Below are 26,424 nucleotides of genomic sequence, written 5' to 3'. Positions count from 1 at the left end.
TGTGTGTACATATATATGTATATATCTATATACATATATATAAAATAAACATACTCAGCCCTCTTGAAAATTAATATTTAAAATGAGTTCAAAGGAGACAATGTATGTACTAAGATTAAAAAGGTATGTATGTCATCTCATTAAAAAAGAGAAAATTTGCCCTAGCCGGTTTGGCTCAGTGGATAGAGCTTCGGCCTGAAGACTGAAGGGTCCTAGGTTTGATTCTGGTCCAGGGCACATGCCCGGTTACAAGCTCAATTCACAGTAGGGGGCATGAAGGAGGCAGCCGATCAATGATTCTCTCTCTCCCTCTCCTTTTTTCTCTGAAATCAATCAATCAATCAAACAAACAAACAAACAATAAATAAATAAATAGAAAAACTTCCCTCCCCTGTTAACCTTAGAAAAACTAATTTTGTATTCATTCTCCAATAAGAACAAATACCCCCTAAAGATATTTAAATACCTATTTTCTTGTTTTACAACTTATTAAAAATCTACTCTTTAAACACAAGTTAGCATACTATCATTAGAACTTTTTAATACAGTGAATAACATCCTTAATTTTTAAAAATTAAAGCACAACTGACAACAGCATATGAGTTTCAGGTATACAACATAGTTTGCAACAGTGATATACCTTACAAAGTGATCACATAAGTCTAGTAACCATCTGTCATTGTCCAAAATTATTACCATAGTACTAACACTATTCTCTAGCTGTGTATCACATTCCTGTCACTTATTTTATAACTAGAAATTTGTACCTCTTATGCCCTTTCATCTTTTTGCCTACCCCTTCTCCCCACTTCCCTATGGCAACCATCAGTTTGTTCTCTGTATTATTAGTTTGTTTCTGTTTTGTTTGCTCAGTTGTTTTGTTTTTCAGATTCTACATGCAAGTGAAATCATATTTGTCCTTCTCTCTCTAACTTATTTCACTTAGCATAATATCCTCTAAGCCCATCCATGTTGGCACAAATGGTAAGATGTCATTCTTTTTCATGTATGTATACCATGCCTTCTTTATCCATTTATTGATGAACAATTAAGCTGCTTCCATATTTTGGCTATTGTGAATAATGACACAATTATAATAGGAATGCATGTTCAAATTAATGTTTTCATTTTCTTTGGATAGATACCCAGGAGTGAAGTTGCTGGATCACATGGTAGTTCTATTTTTAGTTTTTTGAGGGATCTACATACTGTTTTCCATAGTGGCTGCACCAATTTGCAATCCCACCAACAGTGCAAGGGCTCCCTTTTCTACATGTCCTCACCAGTACTTATTTATGTATTGTCTTTCTGAGGTGACATTTCACTGGTTTTGATTTGCATTTCCATTATGATTAGTGATGTTGAGCATCTTTTCATGTGTCAGTTGGCCATCTCACGTCTTCTTTGGAGAAATGTCTATTCAAGTCCTCTGCCCATTTTTTAGCTACATTGTTTTTTGATGTTGAGTTTATGAATTCTTTATATAATTTAGATATCAGACATATCATTTGTGAATATCTTCTCCCATAAATTAATTATGTAATCACTAGAATGTAAGTTGCATGAAGGCAGGGGCCATGAACACTTTATTTTCTGTGGCAATCTATAGTATTTAATATTAAATTGGCAATTCAATGAGTGCCTGCTCTACAGAGTGGGACAAAAGTAGGTCTCTAATAATCTCTACGTTTCCCAATGAAACTCACAAGGACATGTTTTAATTCATATAATTTTAAAAACCAAGTAATTGTTACATATTTTTTAAAACAAACTTGCTCATGCTGCATTAAAATAACCTTGCTAATCCTATTCAAAATCAAGAACACTGAGTTTGGAACAAACACAGTATATTATATACATAAAAATAATGTATAGTATCAAATAAAGAAATTGAATAAATATAATTATTTTTTTATTTTGGGAAATATTTTTACTACTAGTAGCCCGTTTGCACGAAGATTCGTGCAATAGACCTTCATACACCTGGCTGCCTGCACCAGTTTTCTGCCGGCACCAGGGACCCAGGCCTTGGCTGTGGCCACCGCCTTCTACCTTCTTTCAGGGTCCTGGCTTGGCCCTGGGCGGTGGCCTTGGGCTCGGCTGCACCCAGCGTCCCTGCTACCCGATCTCAGGAGCGAGCCGACCCCCCAGGTCGGCTCGCTCCTGCGATCGGAGCAGGCACCCGGCTGGCGCCCAAGGCCCGGAAAGCCCCGGGCGGCTTTCCGGGCCTTGGGCTCCGCCCGCACCCCAGCTTCCCTGCGATCGGAGCAGGCTCTTCCCTGCAACGGTTTCCTGGTGGGCGTGGTTGATGGGCGTGGCCTGGTTGGTGGGCGTGGCTTGGGCATAGCGAAGGTGCGGTCAATTTGCATATTTGTCTATTATAAGGTAAGATGGTAATGTTGAAGAAGGAAAAAAAGCCTTCACTTTAAAATACCACTTGCTTATCAGCAAAAGAATACTAACATATTTGTATAAAAACACAGAAGTTTGAGTATTTAAAAACTTAATTCAGCCTTAAAGATAAATTTAGACTAAATAATCTTTAACACATACTTTTTTTAAGGTAATAGTATTTCTAAAAAGAAAACTTTGATTTTTCTTTTTTTAAAAATATATTTTTATTGGTTTCAGAGAGGAAAGGAGAGGGAGAGATAGAAACATCAATGATGAGAGAGAATCATTGATTGGCTGCCTCCTGTATGCCCCCCACTGGGGATGGAGCTCTGCAATCCAGACATGTGCCCTCGACCAGAATCGAACCTGGGACCCTTCAGTCCGCAGGCCGACGCTCTATCCACTGAGCAAAACCAGCTATGGCTAATTTTTCTTAAATGATAAGAGTTATGTCATTTACCTCCAATGACAGTATTGCTTTGATTTGCAATTTTGGTTCTATATACAGAACAGTTTTGGAAAGCACATTTCAAATTCAAACTGAACCTCTTGTGCCTTCTAATTATTAATGATAATCTGATTATTTAGGAATAATAAGTGCCAAGTTTCGGATTATCTAGCTCCCTTGCTCCTCTTTTTCTGGTCCTGTTTTTAGATACTCATTACTTCTTTGTAAGTTCAATTAGAGGGGCTCAGGTACAACAAAGATAAAACTTCTCAGTTTATTTTTTTTTTAAAGGTGTATTAAAAGATTCTCCTGAGAACGATATGTAACTTCCTGGCCCAAAATAAGGATTCTAAATAAAGATTTTTAACCTATGTTCAATCTCATTTCAGCTGTCACAAGAAGTAAAAAAGTATGATGTTATTAAAAACTTGCTATTATTGTGTGTGTGTGTGTGTGTGTGTGTGTGTGTGTGTGTGTGTGTGTGTGTCACAGAAAGAGAAAGAAGGAGAGGGAGGGGGTAGAAAGGGAGAGAGGGAGAGAGAGAAAGGGAGAGAGAGAAGTAATAATAATTTTCCCAACACAATTTTTGGAAAGAAGCTGAAATCTTACTGAATTTTTGAAAAGCAAGACCCAACAAGTGTGCAGGATCCTAAAACAAACATGAAATACAGTTTCGCAAGGAAGATGCTAATTTAGGAAAACTTGGCAGTAAGTACTCTTTTCTTTTTTCATTGAGATATAATTGACACAAAACATTATATTAGTTTCAGGCACACAATATAATGATTCCATATTTGTATATATTGTGAAATGATCACCACAATACATCTAGTTAACATCATCACCACACAAATTTCTTTTTCTTGTGATGAGAACTTTTTAAAGATTTACTCTCTTAGCAATTTTCAAATATGCAATACACTATTATTAACTACAGTCGTCATACTATACATCACATCCTCATGACTTACTTATTCATAACTGGAAGTTTGAACCTTTTGACTCCCTTCACCCATTTCACATACCTCCTGTCCCCCGCCCCCCCCCCCCGCCCCATCTTGGCAACCACCAATGTGTTCTATGAGCATATTTATCTTTTAAGATTCCACATATAAGTGAGATTATATGGTTATTTTTCTTTCTCTGTCTTATTTTACTTAGCATGATGTCCTCAAGACAGTGAAAAACTTAATGTTTCCTTAGCAGTTATTCCTTATTCTTGATATTTTAGGCATTATTATTTTCTATCTTAATCAGAACTAGTGAATTAATAGAACAGAATTGGGCTATTTAACTGTACTGTTGAGATTTTCAATTACTGAATGGGAAATTAAGCACAACAGAAAGGTTTTATGCTATACTCCAAACAGTCATACATTAGCCAATATGAAGTTTGCCTAAACAGAAAATATTTAAATTAACATCTCTATTTTAATATAATTAGCATAACATCTGTTAACTATTCAATGCTAAATTAATCAAGTGTGATAGTTGAAATATTGTAAAGAAAAAATTTCCCTCAATTTACAACCATTTCTGTACCGTTTAGATCTCAAAATATTAAGACTAACTTCAACATAACTATTTAGAGTCCCTCTAAAGCACCGACAGTACCTGGGCACTAAATGCATTCTATTCTTAAAAATATTAAAAGAAAATTACTATACCTGGATCCCACTGCGCCATCTCCAGAGTCTTGGCTTCCAGCTTCACTTGGTGTGCTCACAGATTTGGAGGATGGAGACATAGGAGGAGGGACTAAATAGTGAAACAGACAGGTATCCGCTGTTACTACACGGAGAGGTTGATCAGCTTATGACGTTTCAAAATTAATTTAACAGGAAGTAATTAACAAAAAAGGAAAAATAATGGCAAACCAAAAACCAAAATACATGAATGAAAATGAACAGCAGAAAGAAGAGGAGAAAGACAAAGTTAACAATGCATGCTGACGATCATGCAATTTCTCTGGCAAAATGCATTTGGGCTTTATATTTTTTAAAAAGCAAGGTTACAGAAGGATGCATCTTCATCTCAGCCAATACCAAATGTGGGCACTAATTTTCAAAGGAGAGCATTCCTTCTCCCCTTTCTAATTTCCCACGTTTAAGATCACCAGAGTATAAATAATACTTATAATTGCTGTCAATATCAAAACTCTAGAATATGCTTCAAAAGTCATTAACTCTGGTTTTCTGCGATTTATTTTTAAATGTTAATTTTTACTTAATATTTTTTTCTTTCAAAAATGTCTTAACTGATTTAATTTTCCCCCACCAAAAAATAAAAGCCAATTTAGAGAATGACTAACTACAGGAATGACTCCTTTAAAATGTCCATTAGCTTCCAGCAATTTGGGTGAAAAGTGCAAACAGGCCATAAAACAGCATGCCTTCTAGACATGATGCATAACATAAAGTGATGCATGCAACTGAAACAAGGCAAGACTTATGGTAACTTCCTTACCCCAGTATTCAGAAAAAACTGAAGTGTACAGACAAAGATACAGACACCCAAAATATTCTTAATCCCTTCTTATAAAAAAATACACATTTTTCATAATATATAAAACAAACAGCAAATGCTTTCCCCTAAACTGTCATTTATAACATTATATACCAACAGTTGAGCGTGCATATTTCATGCTTTCACATTTGTAAAACTTTTTGATTACCATTGCAGGGAGTATAAGAGGATCATCACTGCCATCTTCTGGTTAAATTTTACCATAATTGTCCCCAATCCCAAGTATCTTTTTAAAATAATTTTTCAATGACTAATACATTTTATGTTGAGCTGTAAGCCCTTCTTTTACTAGTCTACTGAAAAGAAGGTAAGTTCCCAGTTACATAGGAACTAAAGAAATAAGTACTTAATTAAAAGTCTGTTTTTTAAAGTCACAGTCACTGAACCCTTAAAATTATGTTAAATGTTTTTACATGCTGCAGTAGAAACAGTGGGTTTGCTAGTCTAACAAGTTTAGTATGACAAATTACATCTTAAACATAGGTGCACAACTGAACATCTTATTTTTTCAGTGGCAAATTCTATTGGTAACCAGTAAGATTAGAAGGAAAAAAATCATAACTAGAATGTTTCCTGAGATAGTAATGAACTATTACTTAAATTCCAAAGGACTTTAAACACAAAATCAAATTTTTTCTACATTTAAAAAATACATAGAGAGAGAAACCAAGATGGCAACATAGGTAAACACCTGAACTTGCTGCCTCATACAACCACTTCAAAACTACAAAATGAACACCATCCAGAACCACAGGAAGGCTGGCTGAGTGGCAATTCTACAACTAGAAGGAAAGAGAAAAGCACACTGAGACTCAGAGGAGGTGCGGAGGGAGGTGGGTACGTGGAAAGGGCTGGCAACTGAGGATGCGATTGTCTTTTTTGGAAGAGAAAAGCACACTGAGACTTAGAGGAGGTGCAGAAGTAAAGTGCAGAGGTACGGAGGCATGCACGCCAAAAGGGCTGGCAACTGAGTACACGGCTGTCTTTTTCAATCTGGAGGGAGACACAAGCTCCCGAATGCTCTGAACGCCAGTTACGGGCGAGACTCTGGGGACCCAGACTCATACGGTGGAAACTGGACTGTCTGGTATTGGGCCAGAACACGAGGGCGGCTTTTTCTCAGAGGTGCTTGCAGCGATTACCGTGGGACACTGAGACCCGGGGCCTCTTAGGGCAGGGCTGAAGATCAGCCATTGCTGTTTGCTCTGCCCTGTTGATTCCCTGAGACCCCGCCACACCCAATTTACAACCCCACCCCAGCTGTGCATAGAGGCCTTTGCATATATGAATGGCCTGGCCCTTTCCAATCTAAAATTACCTAACAAACTGCAGCTGGGTCAGAGAGACCCAGAACTTCCAAAAGGCCCAAGGCTCCACAGCAGCCTGCATTACTTCACAGCTGGGCCTCATCTGGGCACCTCCAAAACCCAAACAAAGAGGAGGAATCTGCAGATCTCTCCCTACCTCCTGCTGGATGGCCTCAGGCAGAGACTAAATTTGCACCTCCTTAGAGATCCAAGAGCCAGTGTACCCAGTGGTCAGAGTGGGACCATCCAGATTACAACTCCTTAGATCCACAAGGGACACACTCAAGGGGCAGACACAGTGAGCACCAAAGCCCCACTGAAGCAAGTCTTGCCCCATAAGGGTGTCTCCAGCACAGAAGTTCTGCCATCTTAGACACAACTGATCCTCACAGCCAATAGGCCTGGAGGTCAATTCCTCCCAGTGATACCAACAACAATCAAGGCTTAACTACAACAAGACTGTGCACACAGCCCACAAAGGGGTGCATCAAGAGTGTCCACCTCAGGTAACTGGGGAGGCTGAGCCACTGGGCCCTATAGGACACCTAGCACACAAAGCCACTCTATCAACACAGGGAAGCAGCCAAAATGCGGAGACAAAGAAACAGGTCACAAATGACAGAAATGGAGGAAAGCAAACTACTGGATATAGAGTTCAAAACTACGATTATAAGGTTTTTCAAGAATTTTCTAGAAACCACAGATAAATTTAGTGAGACCCTCGAGGATATGAAAAAGGACCAACCAGAAATTAAGTGTACACTGACTGAAATAAAAAATAATATACAGTGATCCAACAGCAGAGTAGAGGATCGCAAGAATCAAGTCAAAGATTTGAAATACAAAGAAGCAAAGAACACCCAACCGGAAAAGCAAAAAGAAAAAAGTATCCAAAAATATGAAAATAGTGTAAGGATCCTCTGGGACAACTTCAAGCGTACCAATATCCGAATTATGGGGGTGCCAGAAGAAGAGAGAGAGCAAGATATTGAAAACCTATTTGAAGAAATAATGACCGAAAACTTCCCCTACCTGGTGAAAGAAATAGACTTACAAGTCCAGGAAGCACAGAGAACCCCAAACAAGAGGAATCCAAAGAGGACCACACCAAGACACATCATAATTAAAATGCCAAGGGCAAAAGACAAAGAGAGAATATTGAAAGCAGCAAGAGAAAAACAGTTACTTACAAGGGAGCACCCATACGACTGTCAGCTGATTTCTCAACAGAAACTATGCAGGCCAGATGGGAGTGACAAGAAATATTCAAAGTGATGAATAGCAAGAACCTACAACCAACATTACTCTACCCAGCAAAGCTATCATTCAGAATTGAAGGTCAGATAAAGAGCTTTACAGATAAGAAAAAGCTAAAGGAGTTCATCACAGCCAAACCAGTATTATATGAAATGCTGAAGGGTATTCTTTAAGAAGAGGAAGAAGAAGAAAAAGGTAAAGATAAAAATTATGAACAACAAATACGTATCTATCAACAAGTGAATCTAAAAATCAAGTGAATAAAAATCTGATGAACAGAATAAACTGGTGAATATAATAGAATCAGGGGCATAGAAAGGGAATGAACTGACAATCTCGGGGGAAAGGGGGTGCAGAGGGTGCGGGAAGAGACTGGACAAAAATCGTACACCTATGGATGAGGACAGTGGGGGGGGGGGGGGTAAGGGCAGAGGGTGGGGTGGGAACCGGGTGGAGGGGAGCAATGGGGGGGAAAAAGGAGCAACTGTAATAATCTGAACAATAAAGATTTATTTTAAAAAGTAAATAAATAAAATAAAAAATATATATATGGTTCCTCAAATTCTTTATTGAAATATGTTAAATAGTAATTATAGATACATAAATAAATACACTAACTTAACCAATTCTGAAATAGAAGTTTCAGAAATAAAAAGTACATCTTAGGTGTGATGCTACAAAATTATCAGCCAGAAGCAAAATAAATCACCATAACTTCAAATTTACAATAAGATAAAAATAAAAGTCTCTATTCTAAAACTATATTCTTTCTGGAAAAAAAAATGTTTCTAAGCTGGATGATGAAGAGGTTTATTAAAATCTCAAAGTTATTATCTGGCCCACCAACTTTATCTTGCAATAATAAATAAGGTAAACTACAAGAAGGAACAAAACTAAAAAAAGGAAGTTATTATTCTTGAAAAAGGAAGAATGTTAATAGGGAAAAAAAGGGAATGGTAGTTTTATTTGATGACTACCATATTTTAACCTAATTAGTCTAAAAAAATCAAAGAATACAGTAATTGCACAAGGCAATGCCACCATACTCCCAGACTCCAACAAATGACCCCTAAGAACAAACGAAAGCATGCATTCGGGGAGATTTAAAACAACACACACACACACACACACACACACACACTGAACAACTCATTGCCTCTCAAATATCATAAAAGACTCAATTCTAGAACTCATTTTTAAAGATGGGTTAAGAGTCCAATCAGCTTTGAAAATAACGTAAGGTATTAATAATAAATTATATGCTTAATAATAACAGTGACTCAATCAGATCACCTTACTACACAGTTCTGTATATAAAATAGCATAAATGAATTTAAACTTCTTAGAAGCTTAGAGCAAAGACACCTATTCCCTTCTCTTAGAACCAACAGAGAAATATGGAGTAAAACTGAAAAACAAATCTACACCAAGCATTCATTGATCATGTAAGTAATACTGAAAGGCTGTGACTCTAATTCTCTAGGACAAAAAGCCAATTGAGAAGGCCTTTCCCACCAGCTTAGATTTTGGCCTTCTAGGGATATAAAATTAACAATGCTGATTTTTGGCTTGTGGAGAAACAACTACAATATCCTTTTTTTTTTTCCTAGAGGCCTGGTGCATGAAATTCCTGCACTCAGGGGGGGGGGTCCCTCAGCCTGGCCTGCGCACTCTGGAAGTCCAGGAGCCCTTGGGGGATGTCTGACTGATGGCTTAGGCCCACTCCTGCCACTGTAAGCCTGGCTTCTGGCTGAGCGGTGCCCACTCTGTGGGAGTTCACTGACCACCAGGGGGCAGCTCCTACATTGAGCATCTGCCCCCTGGTTGTCAGTGCGCATCATAGCAACTGGTCATTCTGCCATTTAGTCGATTTGCATATTACCCTTTTAGTATATAGGATTCAGAGAGGATGGGAGAGGAAGAGAGAGATAGAAACATCAATGATGAAAGGGAATCACTGATTGGCTGCCTCCTGCATGCCCCCTAAATGAGGACCGAGCTCGCAACCTGGGAACGTGCCCTTGACCGGAATTGAACCCAGGACCCTTGAGTCCGCAGGCCGACGCTCTATCCACTGAGCCAAATCGGCTAGGGCTTGGGAATGTACCTAGATTTAGAATTAGAATTACATTTGAGTCAACCACTGAAAACTACACAGAAGTCTCAGAGATGAAGAATGCTGCACAGCCCAATTATTTTTCAAGTAAAAGAAAAAAGGACCTAGAAAGATGGACAGTCAAGTAAAGTAAATGCAGGGAATGAAAGTGTTGGTAGAAGACAATGATATGGAAGAGTGAGCTTCTAAGATAATCTGAGGTTGTAAGAATTTCTTCTAGGATTCTTACTATTCAAAAACAGCCCTTGTTACAATTATGCCCCCTTGTGGACACAAGTGCTCCGAGCCTGGAATATCATCTAAATAACTTTTTCATACCTTCCTCTTCTTTACCTGAAAGCTATTGCTTTAAACCTTAAATCAAAAAAACGATTAATTTCTCCCCTTTCTCTGGCCCCTTCTCCTAATAATGAACTTTATCCTCCACTAATCTCCCCTAAATGTTTCTGTTCTTTTATTCTCTTCAATATAATTTAGAGCATCAGATAAATGCTTAAAAAGAAATAAAAATAAAATTTTACAGAATTAAAATATTATAAGAAACTTAAAGTTAGACTAAAATTTGAAAAAATGACTTGGTATATGGAAAGCATTCTATCAAAAATCGTATTTAAAATATTCAAAAATTACAAGGGGAAAAAATGAAGCAATCACTATTTTGACTAACAAATTTCTTTTGTTTCTTTTTAATAAAAGAAAACTTAGGTATCACATTTACTCTATCCAACTGATACAGACTCAGGCTACAGAGTAACTGACAATATATTTTCATCTCTTTACAAGCTGGATAAAACGGTAGTTACAAATACAAAAAAAGATTCACTTTATTTTTTCCATCATCAATGTTTAAGAACTCCACATTTGATACAATATGTCTTGAATGCTGTATCTAAAATTAACTTTCTTAAGACTTGCAACTTAAATTTAGTTAAAAAAAAAAGGCATAGTAGAAATTTCCACTATGCTTTTTCCTAAATTTTAAACACTAAGATTTTGCTGTTGCTTTTAAAGCAGAATGGCTTTTACTTGGCCTCACCAGCTATAATGACATATGACCTAATAACTGGACAAACATTTAAGTGTCTAGCCTGTGCTGGGCACCAGGAATAAAAATGTTATCTCTACTCTCAAGGACCTCTGACAAAAAGCAGTCAAATGACCAAATAAATAAGGATCTACCAGTGAACAGAAGCTAAGAGGTTTTATTAGCTATATCTTTTACAAAAACAACAACACATGAATTCTCTTTGGTAGAATAAAAAAAAAGAATAAAAAGTCCATTTTAAGAAAATAATAGAGTGATTTTAAGAAAATAAATTTTCTTGAGTATCCTAGCAGTGTTTTTATATTTTACAATAAAATATATTTAATATATTTATTCTGTATTTAAAAAAAAAAACAAACACAAGTATCCAACCTGGATCATGTACAAAATGTGTTTTTTTTTCTCATGGGTTAATGTCAAAAAATTTTGACAACCACTGTCTACATCTGTATCCCGTATTCTTCAGGCCTAATTTTATATATATACTGAAAAGATTTTTAGACATTTGTCAGAGAACAAGGGTGAAAAACCACACAAGTCATTTAATGAGCCTAGTATAACCATTACAATAAAATCAGACAAGATACAGTAAAAAGAAATATTAGTTTTTTGAGCATAGATGAAGAATCTATATATATAAAAGCCTAAGTGACCGTTAGGACTGAATGACCGCAATGACTGGACAATCAGAACGACCAGTCGGCCAGTTGTTATGACGCGCACTGACCACCAGGGGGCAGACGCTCAACACAGGAGCTGCCCCCTGGTGGTCAGTGCACTCCCACAGCCAACCTCCCATGGCCCCTCCCTTGGCTGGTCAACCTCCTTGGCCCCTCCTCCGGCCAGCCGGCCCCAATCACCCTGATCAAAACTTCCCTCGGCCCCTCCCACTCCCCAGCTAGCCAACCTCCGGCAGCCCCTTCCCCCAGCCGGCTGGCCTCAATTGGGACTGGGCGAGTTGGCCCCGATCACCGGCCAGGCTGAGGGACCCCACCTGTGCATGAATTCATGCATCGGGCCTCTAGTACCTAAATAAAATACTAACAAAATCTAGCAATGTGTAAGAAAAATAGTATCTCAAAGCTAAGTTGGTTTTATTGCAGAATGTAAATATGCTTTTACATTAGAAAACATACCAATATAAATATATCATTATATATATTTAAAGGAAAACAAAGCATATTTTCATCTCAAAATATGAAGAGACCTATGAGGTTATGAAAATATTTTGGTGGTTTTAAAGAACATCCACAAATTCTATGTGAATGTGGGCTGGATTTAGTGACTCTCTTGCAATGGACAGAATGTGGCAGCAATGATGCTGTGGGACTGCCAAGGGTACGCCATAAAAAGGACAGCTTCCTCCTGGCTCTCTTTCTCTCTCAGATTGCTCACTCTGGGAGAGCCCAGCTGACCTGCTGCAAGTATACTCAAACAGTCCTGTGGAGTGGCCCACAGGGGGAGTACTCAGCCCTCCCTTGCCAACACCAACTTGCCAGCCATGGGACTGAGCCATCTTGAAAGCAAATCCTCTAGCCCCAGTCAACACCGCAGTTGACTACAACTCTAACATCTTGACTTCAACCTCATGAGAGTCCTGAGACAGAACCACTCAACTAAGCCACTATTAAATTCCTGGCTGACAAAAACTGAGAGATAATAAACGTTTATTATTGTTCTGTTGTGCTTAAAAAAAACAACAACCTGATAAAAGAAGAAATATAAAACTTAATTAGACTATAATCATTAAAAACCTGAAACGGTGAAAAAAAACAAAAACAAAAAAAACTCCTGTTGTCCACCACCCCTGGGGGAATAAGTTATAATTCCAGGCAGCTTTACAGTTCAATTTTATCAAGTTTTTAAGGAACAGGTAATATCTATCCTTTACAAGTTGTTCTGTAAAACAGCAAAAGGGAAAGCTGTACAATTTATTTTAAATGAGAATGGCCACTTAATATGGACAGTACAAGAATATTACAGCAAAGTCCTAAAATACACACACACACACACACACACACACACACACACACACACACACACACACCCTTATCTGCCACTCCTTGGAAATGACTATTAGTAAGTAAAGTGAAAAGTTAAGCATGTCTCATGCTTTTCTAACAGAAAATGCAGTTAGAGTAACACTATTTACGGAGGGAAAGCTCCCCTTTATAGAAGAATGAGACACATAGTATAATGCCATGTATGTATATAAAACATATACACATAGATATATGAAAATTTGGAAAATGTAAACACATGTAGGACAGATCAAAAGGATGTATGTGAAAAATGCAAAAGTACTTAATGCAAGACTGGGAAGAAGAATGGAGATGAGGTATAAGGGAGAAACAAACACACATATGCATACAACTAAAGAATGATCTTTCAAGAACTGATGATGGAGGTGGGCAATAAATTAATAAATATGTGCAGGTGAATGCAGTGAAATGGATGTCTTACAAAGAACAGAAAAGGGGAAAAGAATCCTACAGGAAACAAACAAAAGCCAAAGGCTCAGGGAAAAAAAAAGATTATTCAAGGACTAACCAGCTAATAAGCAACTTGGTATTTTTTAAACAAGAAAAAAGTGTTCTGATTCATTTACTTCTAAAATCGCAATATGCAACATAAGCTTATTAAACATTAATGTATTTCAATCTTCACACTCTACAATAAGGAAAAGGCAAATGAGCTGAAAGAAATAACAATGAAGCAGACCATGAGAGAAACCAGCTTTTTCATCTTCAAACCTTTTAGAAATATCAGCTCTAAGGACTATTTTGTTGTAGTTTTGCGACAGTTATACAGCAGTTACTATCTCTGGTATTTGTTCCCTGGACTAGATGAACTCCGCCCACAAGCTAACCCTGAAATTTTAGGTCCCTAAAGGACAATGACCATGTCAAACTAAAATACCATGTAAAAGCACCCAGCTCAAAATTATTTTAAGTAAGCACGTAATGCTTTCTGATATGTAACTAGATTATCCTTAGTACCTCTTCTATTTCAGCCTTTTGGTCTAACACTGCTATCAAAATGAATAACACAGAAAAAGAATGAGACTAAGTCAGATCACTGCCAAAAGGATGTATCAATATTCTTTTCCTTATTACCATTGAGAACAGAAGGCTATAAGCTTCTCCTTCCACTCCTATACTTGTGAATACTAATATACCTTTAGAATTTTGATTGATTACCTACACCTCCATCTAACCTACAGCAAGGAATATAGAATTAAAATCAGAAATCACAGTCATCTTTAAGGTTAATACACTATGGCACAGAAAACTTGATCAACAAATGTTTGTTGAAATAAATTACTGATTTAACAAGAAAAGTTAATTGGTGGTTCATTTATGTTAATAAACATAATTAACCTTGCAGCTCTCTTAACTAACAAAATAACCATGTATTAGCACATCTGAAAAAAGACAATTCCAAATAAAGGATAAGATCAATAATTTTTAAGATACACGAAAAAGAAAAATATGTAAAATGTATTGTCAACTCACTCATCTCGGGTACATCTGAGCTGAATGGAATATATGTCTCTTATGAATGGATATATTCTTATCCTTACCAATGGGGGATTCTGTTGTTAGCCCCATGCTTTGAAGCAATGCTTCAGCTTCTCTTCTTTTTTTTTCAAGATCTGATTCTTCTTGCACAGGAACAACTGCTTCCTTCTTCTGATCAGTCTAAAATTTTTAAGTTAAAAACTTAAGTTTATATATGGTACACACCATTTATTTGCAAAACATGTATTTTGAATGACATTATACTAATAAAGTGAAAACCATTCTCAACAGAGTTCTAGTAAGCAATCTCCAAATGGTATGTACTAACTTGATTCACTTTTTATATATAATCAAAGAGCTCCCACAAAAATTTTCCTAATAGGTAAATTCTAAAAGTACAGTCAACTTCTAATTATCTACAGTATTAAATTGCTATCCACAGTTAGGAATTGTGAAACTCTCCCCTGTGGCACAAAAACTTAGACACAAATATCACAACGCTATGAATAAATAAAAAAAGATGGAGTTATTTAAAAGGTAACAAATTTTAACTAAATGGACAATTTGATTTGTTGAAAACAGTATGGCACCTCAAACTTCTGTATGAAGTATTCATTGTATTTATGCAACTTTATGTAAGGATGTTTGTAAAAAATGCATATGGAGAAAAGCTTTAGAAATTTTTCTTTTAACTATAGCTATTAACCTATATAAAAAAAAGCCCAGCGATTGAATGGTGGAACGACCGGTTGACCAGTCACTATGACACACATTGACCACCCGGGGGCAGACACTCAACACAGGAGCTGCCCCCTGGTGGTCAGTGTGCTCCCACAGTGGGAAGGCCGCTCGGCTGACCTGGATGAGCAGTGCTCCCACAGCAAAATCTTCCAGTTAAACTAGAGAAGCCTCAATACTCTCAGATCATCCAAAACATTTCAAGTGAATATTAAGCCTTCTGGGAAAAGTCCTATATATACAGTATTGTCCCCTTATCCATGGTTTTACTTTCCATGCTCTCAGTTACCTGTAGTTAACCTTGGTCTGAAAATATTAAATGAAAAATTCTAGAAATGAATAATTTGTATGTTTAAATTGCATGCCATTCTGAATAGCATGGTGAAATCTTGCTCTGTCACACTCCATTCAGCCTGGGATGTGAATCATCCCTTTTTTCCAGTGTATATGCTAATCACTTGTAAGTCACTTAGTAACAGTCTTGGTTATCAGATTGACTATCATGGTGTTGAAATGCTTGTGTTCAAGAAACTCTTATTTAATAACTAGAGGCCCGGTGAATGAATTCGTGCATGGGTGGGGTTCCAAGGGGGCTGGGGGGGGGGGGGTGCTGGGACACAACTGGCCCTCTGAGTGGTGGGATGCCCTTGCTGGCCCGGGATCTGGATCCATCCCACTGATGTTCGCACTGGTTGTCAGGAACCACCTGGCGGCCGCTTTTATATTGTTTCTTCCTTGTGGAGCATCTAGGGAAAGGAAGTGGCCGCGGTGCCTGAGGCCAACTTCCAGGAGGCCGGTGGCGCTGTTGGGATCATGCCGGCGGCACTGGTCCATCAGTGCCTGGCCCGTTCTCTGGAGATTGGACCTGCAGGACAACTGAGGGAGTGACTGCTGCTGGACTGGTGAGCCACCAGGACGGGTCAGTCAGCTGAGCAGCACTCCCATGTGGGAATGCACTGATCACAAGGGCAGCTCCTGCATCGACTGGTCAACCAGTCATTCCGGTCATTTGGTCATAACAGTTGCTTAGGCTTTTATATATATAAACTAGTGGCCTGGTGCACAAAATTTGTGCATGGTGGGGGGGGTATCCCTCAGCCCGGTCTGTACCCTCTCCAATCTGGGGCCCCTCAGGGGATGTCCAACTGCCGGTTTAGGCCCGATCTTATGGGACTAAAGTCTTGCAATCCGGGACTGCTAGCTCCTAACCACTACCTGCCTGCCTGCCTGCCTGCCTGCCCCTAACCACTCTGCCTGCCAGCCTGCTCACCCCCAACTGCCACCCCCTGCTGGCTTGATCACCCCCACCTGTTCCCCCTGCAGGCCTGATCGCCCCCAACTGCCCCCCCTGCTGGCTTGATCACCCCCACCTGTTCCCCCTGCAGGCCTGATCACCCCCAACTGCCCCCTTGTTGGCTTGCTCGCCTCCAACTGCCCTCCCTGCTAGCCTGATTGCCCCCAACTGCCCTCCCCTGCTGGCCTGATCATCCCTAACCACCTCTGCCTTGGCCCCACTACCATGGCTTTGTCCAGAAGGACGTTTGGAAGGTCTCCCGGTCTAATTAGCATATTACCCTTTTATTAGTATAGATGTCCCAAACCAGCCCTGGTCGGTTTGGTTCAGTGGCTAGAGCATCAGCCTGTGCTCTAAAGGGTCCCAGGTTTGATTCAGATGTAAGACATGTACCTCGGTTGTAAGCTCGATCCTCAGCCCTGGTTGGGGGTACATGCAGGAGGCAACCAACTGATGTCTCTCTCACATCAATGTTTCTCTCGCTCTGTCTCTCCCTTTCCCTTCAACTCTCTAAAAATCAATGGAAAAAAATATCCTTGGGTGAGGATTAACAACAACAACAAAATAATAATGATGTCTCAAACCACATTAGTGACACTGGCATTTCAGATATGCCAAAGAGAAGCCATAAAATGCATCCTTTAAGTGATAAGGTGGAAGTTCTCGACTTAATAAAGAAAAACAATTGTATGCTGAGGTTGCTAAGATCTATTCTATGGTAAGAATGAATATTCTATCTGTGAAATTGTAAAAAATGAAAAAGAAATCTGTACAAGTTTGTTAAGAGAACACATTCACATAACTTTTATAACAGTATATTATTATTATTGTTCTATTTTTATCACAGTTATGGGCTGCATTATGTTTCAGTCAATAATAAACCAGATATACAACAGTGGTCCCATAAGATTATAATGGAGCTGAAAAATTGCTACTTCCTAGTGATGTCATAGTGGAATGCATTAAGCATGTGTTTGTGGTGATGCTGGTGTAAACAAACCTACTGTGCTTTCAGTCAGATGAAAGTACAGCACATATAATTATGCATAGTACATAACACTTGATAATAATAAGTAACTATGTTAATGGTTTAAGTATTTACTATACTTTTTATCATTTTAGAGTGTAATATTTCTATTTATAAAAAATGAGTTTACTGTAAAACAGCATGCATGTTACGCTGGCAGGAGCCTTCATATATCTCTTTACCATGTATTTACACGTATGTACTATGCAGACTTTATGTAGTTTTGTTTTGTACAGTAACATGCTTGTGGCCTAGGAGCAATAAGCTGTACCATATAGCCAAGGTGGGTAATAGGCTATACCACCTAGGTTTGTGTAAGTAACTATGATATTTGCACAAGGATCAAATTGCCTAATGACAAATTTCTCAGAACATATTCCCATCATTAAGTGGTGCCTGACTATTTTAGTTATTGTTGTTAATCTTACTATGCCTAATTTCTAAATTAAACTTTATCATAGGTCCATACGTATAGGAAAAAACATAGTATTTGTAGGGTTTGGTATTATCTGAGGTTTCAGGCATCCACTGGGTGTCTTGGAACCTTATCCCTTGAAGAAGAAAAGGCTACTGTATACCTCAAATGCCTAATTCGACCAGATAGCTATTTATTCATACAATTGTCTGCAGTGAATTTTGTTAATCATAATATTCTATGATGCCATTTTAACTTAAAAAATTCATCAGAAAATTTCGTCAAAATAGTCAAACAGGCTATATTATCAAGTTGACACTTTACCTATATACATATAACATATTATAGACTCGTTTAATATTATCACTTGTAATGTAATGTTTTAAAAACTTCAAATTAAATATATAAATCATGTAACAGATACCCCTTAGAGGCTACTTATGACCATCCTTAGAAAACAAAAACCAAATTTGCTCTCAACACTGAAAGGCTTAAATTTATAGATACTACTTTGTAATGGCTCTGCCAGTCTGACTCATGCTTCTACCAGACAGCTTTTAAGGAAATAACTAAAAGCTCTAACTCACTTATAATACTGTATCACAGAAAGGTTCAGAGAACACTAGAAAATTCTTCAATTATAGGCCTTCACAGTATCATTGCAATGCCACATATAAATTATATCATTGATTTTTTTTTTACTACTATTTTTATTTTTCCCCTAAGAGATTCCTGTAAGTCTTGGCTATTTTTTAGGCTATCACATAGAAAAACCTGGTACAAATGTCACAGGACAAATTACCTTACACTGGCCATTTAAAACATATCTGTAATATCTCCAGCTCAGGGTCAATGTACATTTTCAGTACATGATTAAATGGTGATGCCAAAAATCAGAAGACATAAGTACCTGGTCCACCTTTATCAAACCCATAACTCGGTAAAAATATTTCAATGACTATCTATATTATAAAAGACCAGTAGCTATAACGCCATAATGCCTGAACGACCAAATGACCGGTCACCAGAAGGTTCATGCAGCACCTCTCGGACCCTCCCCCACGGCCCACAGGCTCCGATCACAGCAAGGCTGGCAGCGGGTGGGTGGCCGTGTGTATATCGCCCGCACTGGGCCTCTAGTTCATGATAAAGGAGATAAAAACAAATCCCCTAACCAATTAAATATTCTATTATATATTTCTCTTTGTCATTAATTACTATCTTGACAGATTATTAGTTCAGGCTAGTAAAACTTTCAGGTAAATAGGTTCAAAATCTAAACTAAGTTATGATATACTGTAGATGCCATGTTTTATGAGCTGATGCCCCTTACTTTATATAATAAACACATTCCTAGAAAACTAAATACGTAAATTGAACTTTTATAAATTAAGCCCTAGAAATGCATAATTCTACATGAAATATTTTTACTTAGTAAAAAAGTCATATTTTAATTGACCACTTTTGATCCGTTTTATCATTTCCGGTACTATCCGCGGTTTCACGCATCCACTGGGGGTCTTGGACCCCACAGATAAGAAGAGACTACTGTACATCTCAAATTCCTATATTGACTAGATAACTATTACTCATGCAACTGTCTGCAATGAATTTTGCTAGTCAGACCTGGTTTCTTTAAAGTCAGATTCACCTATAGTGCTATATTTTGCAGTCACAACTGCTGGACTTTTAAAAAAACTATTCTGAAAGCTTTTCATAAAGGTATTAAGTACTTGAAATAAAATCCAATTATTTTATATTGTTTATTTTTTAAAATCATACATACTTCCTTCTTTTTCCTTTCTTCTTCTTTTCTCTTCTTTTCCTCTCTGATTTGGGCCAATCGCTGCTTCTTACGTTCCAGCTCTGCCTTTAATTCACTTTTGTCCGACATGTTTGTGACCTTAAGAAGCATGTAATCATATACAATCATCATTATACTGGTAAAAGCAGCACTCTTTTCAAAAATTTGTCTTCAATAAATGTCTCAAGAGGCCATGTAGTTCAATGCTATCTAAAGAGAACACGTAGCCCTGACTGGTTTGGCTCAGTGGATAGAGCGTCGGCCTGGGGACTGAAGGATCCCAGGTTTGATTCCGGTCAAGGGCATGTACCTTGGTTGCGGGCACATCCCCAGTAGGGGGTGTGCAGGAGGCAGCTGATCGATGTTTCTAACTCTCTATCCCTCTCCCTTCCTCTCTGTAAAAAAATCAATAAAATATATTTTTTTAAAAAATAAAGAGAACATGTAAACTCTAATTTTAAAACAATGGAAGCTTATAAATTACTAAGATTTGAAAAACATTATGAACAAACGTATATAAGAAATATTATTCAGCGTTAAGCACAGTAGCTAGCACATTGCTCTTTAATGTTCACATGCCCAAATTTTAACACAATACCTGGCTCTTAAAACAGAGGACATGGATTGGCATTAAGAAGCTTAACAGGCTAAACGATACAGATCAAAATCTATTACCAGAGTTTTTCATTCATGCCTAGAAATTTGATAAAACAACGTGTGGTCGCACACAACAGTCCCGTAAATTCTTAGAAGTGCAATGTAAGAGTAGTATTTTGGACAAGCAAAACACAAAAATAACCATCATTGGCTATCAAATATACTTCGTTACAGTAAATATACGCTTAGTCAAAGCCCAGAAACAAAGTCCAACCGGCTTAACTACATCCAGCTGACCGGGCCGCGCATCCTCACAGGAGCCCGAGCCTCAATGACCAGCCCACACGTTCACTTTCTTAAAACTCGAGCCAAGGAAGAGAATGTCTCCTGAATGTTGTGCTACAATCTCCGCGTTTAGGAACTTTCCAACGCACAAAGGCGAGGGAAAACGGAGCAGTGACTTTTACTGATAACAGGAGCAAGGCGACAAGGAGTCACTTCTCCCCTGGGGTCACGGCCAAGAGGGCGCGTCCCGGACAGGGCGTCGGAGGGGGGACCGGCGGGCGCGGGGCAGGCCCCTCCGAGCCACCTCCGGAGCGGCCAGAAAGGGAGGACGTGGACTCCCCGGCCGGCCTTCCTGAGTCACCGCGGCTCTCCCCGCCGCTCCGCTCCGCAGCCGGCCGGGCGGCACTGTCCGCAGGAACTCCCGGGGCGCCCTTCGAGTCCCGACGTGAGAGCCAGCAGACCGGAGGGCCTTGAGGGGAGGACAGTTCACCCACCTGTCAGGTGGCGGGAAGGGGAAGAATCCGCCCGCCTGCAACTTCCGACAACGTTCCTCTCCTTCAGCCACGACACCAAGTGTCGCCGCCACTAGCTCCGCGGCTACTCGAGGCACACAAAGAGGGATGGGCGGTGGCTGCTACGGCGAGTGCTTCGGGACAAATGGCTTCACCAGGACGAAGTCGCTCCCCGAAAGAAGGGGTGGAGCCCGGCTGCGGGGAATTGTAGCCCTTCCGTGATTTACCGGTGTAAAGCAGAAGACAAGGAATGAAACAAAGAAGGCCCAGGAGCCCGAAAACTAAGACTATTGCTAATATCCTCGGACTGGATAAGCAACCTCCCCCTGGCCAACAGACAGACACGACTCAGGAAAACTACAAGCCCCAGCTCCAAGAGAAACTTGCTTGGGGCGAGCAATGCATTCTGGGAGCTGTGGTCAATGGTAGTCGCAAAGTATGCTGGGACATGTAGTATTTCCTAGTCTTGCGGTTCCCCACGTTGAGGCCTTCTTCCTTCAAAACTCCGTTGAGAAGCTTCCAGCGCTTAATGTATTCAGTCTGTTGATCAGTGCTCGTTGTATCTTAAGATCTTGGACTCAACATTGGCTGAATTTTAAGAAGGATTTTCCAGTGGTGAATCTATACAGGGTGCCCCCACAAAATGTATACACACTTGAACAGCTGATAGCTCAATTTTGAAAATGAAATGCATTTTAATAAACACTGCCTTTATAATTATTCAAAGTGTATATACATTTTGGGGACACCCTATATATTGCACTGCACATTTTGGTGTAGAACACTTTCTAGGGCATATATACCAGTTTTAGAAAAAAAAATGCCTTATAGAGATTTCATGTGGGATCTTGGGCAAAATTTATAATACAAAATTTAAATTTTGAAAATGTACTGTAACCTTATTCTGTCAAAAACTGGGAGAAACTGTCTTTAATTAGAAAGCTCCTTGTAAACCCAATTCAGTTTTTACTAGTATTTATGATATACACTTGCTTAGCTGCAGTATTACACTTCTGAAAATTAATAATAAAAATTTCTAATTCCTATATTTCCTCTTAAATTTCATCATGTACACATGGACTGACTATTCATTTGGGGCTACAAATAAAATTAGTACTGTAATAAAAATAATAATTATAAAATAAATAATATATTAATCAGCATAGCATATAATTTTCCTGTACTTTGCTGCAGTATAATTGGTAGCATTGTGGTTTTCTTTCAAAGAATTTTTGAAAAGAAAGCATTTTATACTATTGAAATCTAAACCAACCAAAAATGGTTTCCATAGTTGTAGGTTTTTTAACATACAAAGAAAGCAAAAGTTATTAGAATATGAATTTGTCAGAAATTTATGGGTTGATACACATTTCTTAAAATTTTACACAATTTAAAGCATTATTTGGCAAGAATGAGAGCCAACACCAAAGCAATGTCTTATATTCTGGTCAAGTCTCAGATTAACCTTTAGGATTCAAATTCTAAGTCCTTGGGCCTCGGCCTAATATACAAGATAAATATCTCAGAAATTAATTTGACAAAGAAAATTCTCCAAATTTCAAGACTTTCCCCCATAACCTAAAATTCCAAAGAGCTATTTTATAACTATACATGTATATCATGAAAACATTGCAGGTTCAGTTCCAGACCATTGCAATAAAGTGACTATCACAATAAAGCAAGTTGTAATCTTTCTGCTGGTGGAAGGTCTTGCCTTCAATTTATAAAAATCACATCTGTGAAGTGCAGTAACACAAGGTGTGCCTGCTCTGCCTTTTTGTTTTCTTCTTTCCTAACATTTAGTCTTCACTTATTAATTTGAAAAAATTGTGATTGATTAACCACTATGCACCAGGAATGGTGGTAGGTATAAGGGCTAAAATGTATATCTCTGTTCTCAAGATGGCAAGACTGTCAGGACACTCAGTTCAACTAAATATTATGATCTGATTAAGTAGGGAAATAATGGAAACTCTCTGGAAAAGAAAATGTTCAGGATTCTAGGGCTGTCTTTGATTCTGGAAGATTGAGTAGACGTTAACCATGCAAAGGGGATGCAAAAAGTTCCCTTACTAGTAAGAAGGGGAAAGAACATGGCCAATGTACAAAAGTGTGAGAGCACAGAATACTGGAGAATCTGGAAATTATTCAGAATGGCTGTAGGCTAAGACAAGAACTGGGGAATGAAGACATAAACAGCAGTGAAATCACCTATCACGGTTTAGATTTAGTCCTGAAGATAATGTGAATCCACTGCCACATTTTAAGTAGGATGATAGTACTAGCACGATGCAGTTAGCATATTAAACAGTTGGCGTTTTGAAGTGGTCTGAAGAAAGGCTGGTGTGCTGGTATTCTTTCTTTGGCCCTCAGACTCATTTCCTGCCCTTCTGTGTCAAGCTCTAGCTTGTGGGGATTGACCTCAGCCTCTCTGAGGACTTCCTTGCCGTTGGGTTTGACCAAAGAAAGGCCTAGGCAAGGTTATCAGAAGGCAGGTGGAAAGGGAAATTGGGCATTTCTCCTCCATTCCTTTTCTCTTTTGATGTTACATCTCCAGCAGTAACTTCACCCCTCCATGATTATAGCTCCTGTCAGGGGCCCCTCCTTCATGGCTGTACCTTTCGCTGGACTCTGCAAACTTTATTTTCTCCCTTTGTCACTTCAGCATCTCCTCTGTAGCTCGTATCTAAATACATTGTCAACTCTTATTTGCTCCCTTACCTCAGCTAGCCCTCCTATCACTGGCCCTTTCATTAAAATATCTTCATTTGAACTATGTGGGTGAATTTTGTTTGCTGCTGAGACCCTATAGATACAGCTTGGTTGGAAGGATGGGAGATGGAGAGAAGAGGCAGAACAGAGACAGGGAGCTGAACGTGGTGTAGAAAAGATCTAAACATTGTTTGGAAGTTCCATCTGCTTAGTAGGGAATAAAGCATATGTGAAACCCTTTAACTAGTTTCTGTGTCTTAGCGTCCTAAAAGTTCTATCTCATGTGGTTAAAGAATTACGGGCTAAACAAGGATGCATACCTATTTTTCAAATCCTAAAATCTGATTAAGTGAATAAAGATACAGCCCTGGAATGCAGTACCATGAAGCCATTAAAATTAGCACGATAGTTCTCTATATGCCGATGGCAAATAACCTCCAATATAATTTAGAAGTGGAGAAAGTAAGGTGCCGGAAACCACTGTTTCACTAATAGAGAGATGTGGACAGGAAGCCAGGAAGGCTGTCAACAACATTAATTGCTCTAACCACTCACCCTTTAGTTGAGGCATTGTTAGCTGAAGCAGTCTCCACCTCTGTTTATCTTGTGTATATTTCTGTTATATCCTGCCTAAGGTGTTTTCCCCATAGCCTCAATAAAAGGGATGGCAGGGCCAGAGCAGAGGGTAGTTTTCCCACTAGAGTTGGACTACCGCCTGGCCCCCCATATCGCCAAATTAAATTTCTTCAAGTCTCCTTTCGTTTGTGTGCGGCCCTTCTCCAGAACTCGAACCCTGAAACTGGAACCCTGAACCACGCGGGACCTGGAAAGGGATTCCTACAGTAAGGTACAGAATCATTTGCACAGACTGATTCATTTGTGCAAAAAAGAAGGAACATATGTATGTGTATGCTATTTTTGCAAGGACACACTAGAAGTGAGTAATAATGAATGTCTCTAGAGAGGAAGGTTAGATGTCTTGGGATCTAAGATAAAAGGATCTTTCGCCTGTGGCCTGCCTGAATTTTAAAAAATACTACATATTAAAAGTATAACAAAAAAAAACTGGGCTTTTGTTTCGTTTCATTTTTAACATTAAAAAATCCATTATCAGCATTGATTAGAAAGACTATAATGATTAAGAGAAGGCCAGTACTCCAGATATTGCTTAGTTCAAACCACTGTGTCATTCCTATTATTTAAATTGTCAGGATTGAGGAGGAGATGTAGTGAGCATTAGTGCAGAAGGGTTATTTTGTTTTAGGCGAGGTATGGTTGGGGGAATTTGCATTTTAAATCTCAGAATCGTTTGTAAGATAGGATAAAAGTAGATAAAATTTGCATTTGTTGAACAAATTTATATCTAGAATTACACTTGAACTCAAATATGCCAACTCATGAAAAAATTTTTGAAGTGATATATTGAATATACTGCAGGATTTTATTTATATGAAATTTTAAAGCAGGCAAACCTAATCTAATGATGTAAGACAGAAGAGTTGTTATTGCGGTACAGGGTTTTGACTGGAAAGGGACATAGGTGGTGTCTGGGTACTAGTAATATTCCATATTTTGATGTGGGTAGGGGTTACACAGATTTATATAGTCTGCAAAAAATTCATTGTACAATTGTATATTGTAAAATGGTATAAATTTTATATAATCTGTAAAAAACTCTACCCTCAAGAAGGGTCCTCTTTACTGTATATATATTATATTCAATTAAGAAGTTAAGAAGCAGCAACATATTAACCAAGATGGCGGCATAGGTTAAACACCTAACCTGCAGCCGGGCACAACAATTTCAAAAATACAACTAGAGGTCAGAACAGACATCGTCCAGAACCACAGGAAAGTTGGTGGACTGAAATGCCCACAGCTGGGGGGAAGGAGAAGGCCACGGGGACAGTGGGGGAAGCCGTAAAAGCCTGAGGTATGGAGAAACGGGCGGAGACACGAGCACACGCGCCTGCGGGGAGGATGGAACCGGAGAGGAGGGGGCGGCTGATGACCTGGCCGGAGTTCACTGGCAGGAAGGAGATAAAGGCTCCGGAGTGCGCTCAGCGCCGGCTCCGATTGCACTGAACCCCATTCCGGGCGAAACCCTGGGAAACTCACTCACTTTCGCAACTCCGCCGCCCCCGCAGGCCGCCCGGCCCGGGACGCTGGGGACGCCGCCGCAGCGGCGGCGCCCGGAGCCCGGCGGCCTCCCAGCACCCGTCCCCGCCGCGCAGCCCCCGCGCGCCTGGTGCCACGGGCCGCGCGCCCCGCACACCGGACGGAGGCCCGGGCGCCCTCTCCGTGCACCTCCCAGCGGCGCTAGACTTCAGTAGAGTTGACTGAATTCAAGGGATTAAGAAGTATAAATTGGGGGGGACGCCGCGGCGGCGACATCCGGAACGCGGCGATGGCGGTGCCTGGAGCTC

General features: G+C 39.2%; 1 protein-coding gene across 8 annotated transcripts in view; it reads right to left on the bottom strand.

The window, feature by feature from the left end:
• Nucleotides 1-21,617, bottom strand: part of DYNC1I2 (dynein cytoplasmic 1 intermediate chain 2) — a 54,565-nt gene extending 32,948 nt beyond the window's left edge. For 4 of the 8 annotated variants that reach the window (XM_008138568.3, XM_054722833.1, XM_054722835.1 and 1 more), the window contains exons 1-4: nt 21,269-21,617; nt 19,875-19,991; nt 14,677-14,794; nt 4,510-4,600 (exon numbers count right to left, since the gene is read on the bottom strand). In XM_008138568.3, coding sequence (XP_008136790.1) covers nt 4,510-4,600; nt 14,677-14,794; nt 19,875-19,982 — 317 coding nt within the window. In that variant the 5' untranslated portion in view covers nt 19,983-19,991; nt 21,269-21,617. The other 4 variants (XM_054722834.1, XM_008138572.3, XM_054722832.1 and 1 more) reach the window with 4 other exon arrangements.
• Nucleotides 21,618-26,424: the final 4,807 nt, after the last annotated feature.

Source organism: Eptesicus fuscus, chromosome 11, assembly GCF_027574615.1.
Source record: "Eptesicus fuscus isolate TK198812 chromosome 11, DD_ASM_mEF_20220401, whole genome shotgun sequence".
NCBI lineage: Eukaryota > Metazoa > Chordata > Mammalia > Chiroptera > Vespertilionidae > Eptesicus > Eptesicus fuscus.
This window is presented reverse-complemented; position numbering and strand designations above follow the sequence as displayed.